An 8,816-nucleotide genomic window follows, 5' to 3' on the forward strand; every position below is an offset into this window, starting at 1 on the left:
TATACAATCCAGTTATAAAACTACTACAATATATTATATATATATATATATACACACACACATATATAAAACATATACTGGTGATAACACATTAACTTGAATAGGAGTGTATTTCATCATTGAAGCAGTGTTGTATGTAACCTCGGGATTCTGCAATATGGCTTACCTGCAGCTTTAAAGTATCTAATTACCAAATAAAATACTGCTTATGAACAATGCATTTGGCATTACATTTCTGGGTTCTAAGCATATAGTGCTCCTATCCCCTGTCTATAACTGCAGTTGATAACACATTAACTTGAATAGGAGTGTATTTCATCATTGAAGCAGTGTTGTATGTAACCTCGGGATTCTGCAATATGGCTTACCTGCAGCTTTAAAGTATCTAATTACCAAATAAAATACTGCTTATGAACAATGCATTTGGCATTACATTTCTGGGTTCTAAGCATATAGTGCTCCTATCCCCTGTCTATAACTGCAGTAGAAGGAAGAGAAGGGCATCTAAGGCTACTTTAGGTTGTGAACATTATAGTCCAGAGACAGTTTGGCAAGAAAAGAAAGAGAAGGGTTGCCAAGAAAATGGAAGTGAGTTGTCTTCATGAGTCATAGATAAGCAACAGTCCAGACAAGGACTAGGATAGTTCATATACTATGAGAATTGCTGGACAGGAAGCCACATTTATAGAAGAGTTTTAAAAAATAAAAGTCTAATGACAAGCATAATGTGTACTTTTACACATACTTCTAAAACATTCTACAATAACAGCCCCCACAACCAAGTACTACCAAGCCCAAAAAGTAAATGAAGCTAAGCCAAGAAACCTGGGCTTTGAACAGATACTTCCTCTATCCCCATTCTTCATTCAATGTGGCTACATTTTGTAATCTCCAAATGGGCCTATGGCTCCTGGTCCTGCTGTGCAGTTTACACACAGATATTTTAAAGCTAAACACCATTACTCTTCCCTGATGACCAACCATGAGCCTGCTTTGAGGAATCTTAGGAAGAAAACCCAGTGCTGGATGGACTGATGGACCACTGAAAAGTCAAACGAAATCAGCTATGACTCTTAGCTTGCTATTGCTCTTGGATAAGTAACTAACAAAGCACTTTGGGCTTTAAGATCAATCAAAATTCCCTTTCAGGTTCTTGGGTTTATGTAACTGAAAGGCTATAAAAAGACTGTCATTGGCTCGGCATGATGGTGCATATCTATAATCCCAGCACTTGGGAGATGGAGGCAGGGGGATCAGGAATTCAAGGTCATCTTTGGCTACATAGTGAATTTAAGGTCTGGGATAAATGAGACCCTCCCTAAAAAAAAAAAGCAAAAAAGACTATCTTGGAACAAGAGAAACATTAGTTATGAGCCTAAATAACTTTAGAAATAGAAAAAAACATTAAATGGAAAGAATAGTACCACCTTTAAAGATACCACCTATTATTTCTATACTAACAATGCTGGAGATTTTTGTTATGCTTGAATGGTGATAGCACCTTATTAAGGAGTCTATTTCTTTTTTAATATTTTATTTATTATTTTATGTTTATGTGTGTAGTCTGCATGTAGGTAAGTGCCCCCATGTCATGCAACGGCAGAGGACAGAAGAGGCTGTCTGATCCCCTGGAACTGGAGTTATGGAGAGCTTTTAGCTACCATGTGGGTGCTGGTATTCGAACCTGGATCTTCTACAAGAAAAGCCAGTGTTTTTAACCGCTGAGCCAACTCTCCAACCCCAAGGAGTCTATTTCTAACAAACTGTTATAAAGGGTGTTTTTTCTTTCCCTTCTACCTCAGTACTTATGTGTCAAGTTGTTTATTCACAAGGTCCTCCTTATCATTGTGAAATATGAAAAGCAGTTACACAAAAGCATCTTCAAGGAATTACAAGCTAGGACAAAAAAAAAATAAAAGCCTTGGGCACATGTCATCTATTTCTGTTTGAAAACAAAATCCTTAAAAAATGGTACCAGGGGCTGGAGAGATGGTTGATCATTTAAGAACATACCATGTACATCAGTACATCAGGTGACTCACAGCCACCAAAAACTCTAGTTCCAGGGAATGTGACACCCCTCTTCTGACCTCTGTGGGCACCTGCATGTACATGGCACACATAATTTCATGTAGGGAAGTGTTCACATGAAAGAAAAAAAGAAAGAAAGAAAGAAAGAAAGAAAGAAAGAAAGGAAGGAAGGAAGGAAGGAAGGAAGGAAGGAAGGAAGGAAGGAAGGAAGGAAGGAAGGAGAGAGAGAAGGAGGGAAGGGGGGAGGAAGGAAGGAGGGAAACATGGGTAAGCATTTCTCAACTATTACTTGACTGTAAGGCCTGTGTTAAATCAAGCTTTCAGAGAAAAATTGAGCTAATTCTGTTTCTCTTCAAACAATCTTAAATTAATATGAAAGTTTCAAGAACAGATATTTGCCCCTGATCTGTGTGAAGATACATTATGGACCTGTTGCGCCAGATTCCCCTAAGATGTTACAATGTATTTCCTACAAAGAAAGCACCCCACGTCATCCCATTTCTGCATTAAAATCAGGAAGCTGCACATAGGCAGTGCCAGTTCATGCCACACCCCAGCTAATTCTCTCTGATGTTTTAGCAGAAGGACCAGCTCAGAACCACATGCTGCCATCAGTTTCCCCATCTCTCCAGTCTCCTTCATTGCAACAGCTCCCTTCTTGGCTAACTTCTGTGACCTTGACCCTTAGGAAAATCCAGTTCTGTTGTAATCTGATTAGATCTGGGATAGGCACTCTTGGCAGAAATGTCCCTGAGATAATGCTGTGTGTTTTTCATTTCAGACAAAACCAAAAAAAAAAAATTAATTTTATTTTTTGTGTATCTTTGATGATTTTCACTTTGCTTATTTGATTTAAAGAGGTATTGTCAGGGTTCTCACTGGAAGGTTACTTTTATTATTCCTTTTATATTAACAAAATTTTTGTTTTGGAAAGTTGCTTTGAAACTATGTAATACTTTGTGCCTCAGGAAACATTCCAGTGGTTTAATTAATTTCTATGTATACTCATGAACTCCTATGTCATTTAGTTATAATCCATTCATACACCACTCAGAATGCCTATGCAGAAGGATCACAAGTACAAGGCCAGCCTGGGCCACGTCACAAGACACTTTCTCAAATAACAACCATCGTCTATTACTACTGTTCATTTTGAAGCTCAATTTTTCAAAGCTCTGTGGGAACCCCTTCACACTGACACCTGAATCCTTTAGACCTGACTCATTGTTCTTTTAGCACTTCATTCTTTTCCAGCACAAGATGTTCCAGGTTTGCAGATTTTCGAGCTACAGCTCTAAAATCAGCCATTTCTCCAATATTACTAAAAAGACAGGGACTCAAATACAACATCTCAGTATTCTAAGTATACTCATTGCTTAGAAATCAGTGGACAGTTACCAATACATGCATGCAAATTCACACATAGACAACATTCATATATGTGTGTAAAGGGACAGAGATCAGTTTGCATCATGAATTCACATTGACAGAGTTAATTGTAATCCACAACCAGCAGTTTATTCCATCTTCCCTACCCATTTTTATTCTCTTCTTCTTTAGCGAAAAACCTGCATCCTAATATCCTTGATAGCTTTTCTTAATTGATTAATCCCCCCATATACCTGTACCCACAGAACTGTCTTCCTCATCCACCCAGTCTCCACCCCCTGTGCTGGTCTACCCTACCACTTGCTTTACCTCAATGCCTGGGCAGGGATCAGCTACTACATATCTACCTAGCCCTGTGTAGAGGCCCTTGTCACCTTGTTCAGCTCTGAATCCATATGCTGGGTTACACTTTGCAGCAGCATATGTGTCACGGTGCTGAGGCTTTAACACTCCATCCTGGGCTGCCCTTCCTCTTGGCAGCCATCTCCCTATGCCTCTGTCTCCATTCACCAGGTAAGGGTACCACCCTGCTCCTGCCTTTCAAAGGCTGAGGGAAAGGTAAAAGGGTGAAAGAGTAGGGTGGGGTGGTAAACAACTAGGAAGAAAGTTAGTTGAACTTACTCTTAACAGATGTTTATACAATTCTAATTATGATACAAACTTTGATACATCAGAAATATCCCAATTAAAGATCCCAATTAAATCTCTTCCTTTAAGCAGCTTAAACACCTTTAAAGAAAAAACAACAACAACAACAAAAAAAAAAAAACAAAAACAAAAACCGAAACTGTTAGTGCTTTCCACTGAGATAAAGACTAGCACACTGTCAGGTAAATGTAGGCACTTAAATAAGATTAATTTCAACAAATATTTATTACTGGGCAGTGTGGGCTGTAGTTGGGAGCAGAAGTGATCAAGGAAGCTAAAATGCTCATTTTAAATGACTCCACTGAAATGTTTTGAAAAACAACCCCAGTTTCCCCAGTTTGTTCCATGCAATAGTACTAATAACATTGCCGAAATATTCTCATTATGCAACATTTCCCCTTTACAGAGATATTTTATCTCATTTAACTGAGAAAACCAGGGCCCTCAAGATAGCTCAGTAGATGAAGATGCCTGATAACCTGAGTTCAATCCCTGAGTCCCACACAGTGGAAGGAGAGAACCAATTCTATGAAGCTGTCCTCTCCCATCCACACACTCAGGCATACACACATACCCACATACACATTCAAAAGTGAATAAAACATAATAAAATTATTTTTAAAAGAAAAAAAATCTTCGAAGGTATCCAAGTGAGTCCTATCATACACCTAGATTCTCACACTGTCCTCTGACAGTGTTTCTAAATTCTCATGGGCATAACCAGTTCTCTCAGAGAGCACTGTATTGAAGAAAGCAGGTCCTGGAGTCAAACTGACCAACACCAAACTTTCTGCTTGACTTCTAAACTAACAACTAACTGCGTACCCTTGGGCAGTTACTTAACTCAAACCCCAGTTTCCTCCTTTGAAAGTCAATGATACTAAAATCTAAGTCATCCAGTTACACACAGCATAGCATAGTGGCCGGTAAACAACTACTATAAAGTAAGCATAGTCACTCATACCCAGTTTATCATTGAAATTTGTCCCCAAAGTCTTAGTTCAGCAGAACACCTATCTCCAAGTAGTTCCAGGAAACCTTGTAATATTCCTTAGCAAAGAAGAAATTGAATCTCATGAAGATTAACACAGAATCTAGAAAACAAGTTGTGGTGGCCTGACTGCTTTTAATTCTATCATAAATGTAGATGCTAATGCCATATCTCTCACGTGTCCTACATTCATTTTCACCTGGGTGGAGGTCATGAGTTACACAGCATTCTCATCTTCCCTTCCCCCATGCATCACATTTATTTACACCTTCATTTGTTTCCTACCTTTTAGAAGCAAGGTATGTATATTAACTCAAGTCTGATGCCAGCAGAGTATTTGCCATGTACCCTCTAGGTCATACCATGTGATTCTTGTCCTACTTTGAATCACATGGGGACCTTTCTCAAAACTACTAATGTCCAGGCTAACTACTGTCAAATGAATCTGTGTTTTTCAGGGCAAGTCCTGGTATCAATATTTTTTAAACTCTCTGGTAATTCTGAACCATTGCTAAGTAAGAACCAAACTTCTAGGACTAGCTAGAATGTACTGCTTCTCAAAACAGTATTTGGGGCTGGGATTGTAGCTCAGTGGTAGGGCAGGTTGCCTCTATGCTAGAGGCTCTGGGTTCCATTCTCAGAACTAAGAAAGGTGGGGGGAGGGGAGGGGCAAAGGGAGAGGAAAGAGGAAGGAGGGACAAGAGAGAAAAGGGGAAGAGAGGGGGAAGGTTATTGAGGAAAGCAAGAGGAGGCGGGAAGAGAAGAGGGGGAGGGGAAGGGAGGAGACCTGAAGGGGGAGAAAAAGGGAAGGAAAAAGTGGGGGCTAGGAACATTCAGAAGTGAAAGATGAGTGAAGGGATGTGGAAGAACCAGGTACACTTAGAAGGGGGTAGGGTGTCTGGACAATTATTTGTAAGTCATAGAATGGAAAACAGATGTGGAGGAAGAAAATCTAGTCCTGGAGAAATCCAAGAGGTTCTGCCCAAGTTAGAGACCAGCTTGGTCTACACAGCTGGATCCAGGCCAGCTAGGGCTGCATAGTGAGACCCTGTCTAAAACACAAGAAAACTAGTCTTACCCTTTGATTATCTCTCCTTCCTTACAGTGTGTTAACTAATCTACATGCTTAAGTTCATGAAAATATACTCCCCAAACAGATAGAAAACCTTGTGTAAGTACAAAGAACTCGCTTTAGAAAGAAACACGGAATGATTATAACATAGAAGGTATAAACAGGTGAACTAAAATGGCAAATTTCGTCGACTTTGGCAATATTTTGTGCATAAATCCTTCAGTCACCATCCCTTAAACTGGCAATCTAACAGCCACAAACATGCCTTGTGTTTTCCAAAGACAATGGTATAAAGAAAGGTACACATATAGTCCTATATTGAGCTTGCTTTAGTTGGTTAATTGTGATTTTTGCACTCAGCTCTGAAAAAAACATCCTCAAAGCCAACACTTGCTAGGAGGAAAGGTGATAGGAGAGTCCTTGTGGCGTCTAGTTAAGAGAGTTGTCCTTGGGAAACGTGGCTTCGGAGTCAGGCCACGTTAGCAGAAGCCAAGTCCCTAGCATCCCTCCACAGGCACCCACGCACTCTACGTGCCCACTTCCTAGGGAAAAAAACCTCACCCTTTCCCAGAACCAGCGCCTGGGATCTAGCCGAGCTCTGGGAAAGACAGAATCGCCCCTTCAAGCGGCCGACCTGGAGTCCCCTGGCTCCCACGATCCCTACTTGTGTAACTCACGCCCAGCCAATGGGAGGCTTCCGCCTCCTCTCCACACCCGCCTGCACCCGCCTGCACCAGCCTGCGCCGCCTGGTCCCGCACGCCCGCATCCCCACATCCCCTCATCGCCGCGTCCCCGGGTCCCCGCGCCTCTCCCAGCCGCCCTGCCAAGGTACGGATGCCCTCCGGCTGAGAGGCCCGGCCCCTGCACCCCTTCCCAAGCGACCAGGGTCTTCCCCGCCCGGCCCCTGCACCCCAGGCACCTGTGAGATTGCCATCTGCCAGGCTCGAGCGCATCATGGACAGAAGGCACAGGAGGAGGAGCGGGTGGCCAGGCGCTCCAAGTGCCCGGAGCGCCCGCAGGCCACTGAGCGAGCTCATGCCGCGGGTGGCTGGGCCCCGGATCAGGCGGCCGCTGCGGTTCCCTTGGCTGGCTGTGATCGGTGTCTGGACTCCCTGCGTACACTCGCTAGCAGCCGAGCGCCCACTGCCAGTCCCTGGGACAGGACACGCGAGATAAGGCAGAGTGGGAGGGGCCGGGCTGCTCTGGCCTCCTCCCCCGAGACGCTGTCAGCGCACCGGAGGCCAGCCCAGCCCTGCGCCGGCCCCTCCATCCATTATGCAGCCCGCAGCTGGCTGCAGGCCGCCCGGATGTGCTGAGCCATACCCCTCCCCTCATCCTTTCTAGCCTCCTCCCTCTTACCTTTCCCAGGTTGGAGGAACAAGCTAATCACGCCCGCCAGGTGATGTCTTGCTCATCACCTCAGGGATGTGTTGAAACTCCCTTCAGACTGTTCTTAGCATCCGTAGGAGGCTAGGTTCGCTTATTTACTTTCATTGGACAGGTGATAGAAACAAGATACTTCTGCTCCTGGACATCTTTGGCTTCATTATTTCAGAGGCTTATTTTTTGCCTGATGGAAGGCTCTATCCAGTGGCCCTGAGCCCTGCGCTTACTGTTCCTTAGCTCTGCCTACCAATCATGCACTCCCTCCCCCAATCTCTGAAGGTTTAGGCTGCTCCCTCTGGATTAAAGTTTCAGAGTCCCAAGGCCCCATAGTGTGTCTGCTTTTGTTTTCCTTTTGTTTGCGAAACAGTTTTCCTGGCGCCAAAGAGCTCAAGAAACAAAATCTAGGTAAAGGGAATGGATACTGTGTAAACCGCAGAGGAACGTTTACCTTTGTCAAGAGCTGTGGAAACAATGGTATCTCTTATCCATGAAGGGCCCATGAGGGTTTAGGATTTTTTTAATGCCCCCACCAAATAAAACAAAATTAACAACGATTGTTTTGCTGGTCAGGGCAGAAGGAACCTGTTTTATAACTCAAGAACTAATGTCAGGGGCAGTCAGCAGTCTAAGGAGCCCCTTATCCTTCAGGGAACTCCACTTCCATTCCGCGGGAAGGAATTTCAGGACCATTAGGGTGAAGCATAGCTAGGGTTTATTAGAGATTTAAGTGCAAGGGTTAATACTAAGAATATGGCATGCCCAAGAGCAAATGTGCGGGTTTTAGGTTTTAAAGTCGTACCTAAATGTGTTAACTGTAAGGCCAAGTGGCACATATAATTCCAGAGATCAAGAGGCAGAGAGAGAGGCAGGTGGATCTTTGTGAGTTGGAGGCCAGCCTGGTCTGTATACCGAGTTCCAGGCTAGCCAGGCAGCCAGGGCTAAATAGTGAGACCCCATCTCAACAATGCCCCCCAAGAAAAAACATTGATTAATAGTGTGTTAGCAGTAGCCACACATACAATTTTGTGGGTTCTCAAATAACATCCACACCTGGCTGGTGGATCTCTGTGAGACTGAGGCCAACCTGGTCTACAAAGTGAGTTCCAGGCCGGCTGGGACTAGGGAGACACTGACAAAAAAATGTTATATCTCAAAGAATTGCTAAGAAACTTTTTTTTTTCTTTTATCCCTCTTTTTCAATAAATAAGATTATGGGGTAGCTCCAGAGGTTCCTTGGATGGGATGACAAGATAAAGCCGTGGGATGCAGGGGTTGTGCAAGAGGGTTAAGACATACCT

At 43.3% G+C, this 8,816-nt stretch overlaps 1 protein-coding gene across 1 annotated transcript in view; it reads right to left on the reverse strand.

The window, feature by feature from the left end:
- The window catches only part of Emb (embigin), a 58,930-nt gene extending 51,518 nt beyond the window's left edge, over positions 1-7,412 (reverse strand). Inside the window, exon 1 of the mRNA XM_017798107.2 lies at positions 7,052-7,412. Within this exon, the coding sequence (XP_017653596.1) occupies positions 7,052-7,169 (118 nt within the window). The 5' untranslated portion in view covers positions 7,170-7,412. The remainder of the gene's footprint in view (positions 1-7,051) is intronic.
- Between the last annotated feature and the right edge of the window lie 1,404 nt (positions 7,413-8,816).

Source organism: Nannospalax galili, unplaced genomic scaffold (assembly GCF_000622305.1).
Source record: "Nannospalax galili isolate Female #2095 unplaced genomic scaffold, S.galili_v1.0 scaffold235, whole genome shotgun sequence".
Lineage (NCBI taxonomy): Eukaryota > Metazoa > Chordata > Mammalia > Rodentia > Spalacidae > Nannospalax > Nannospalax galili.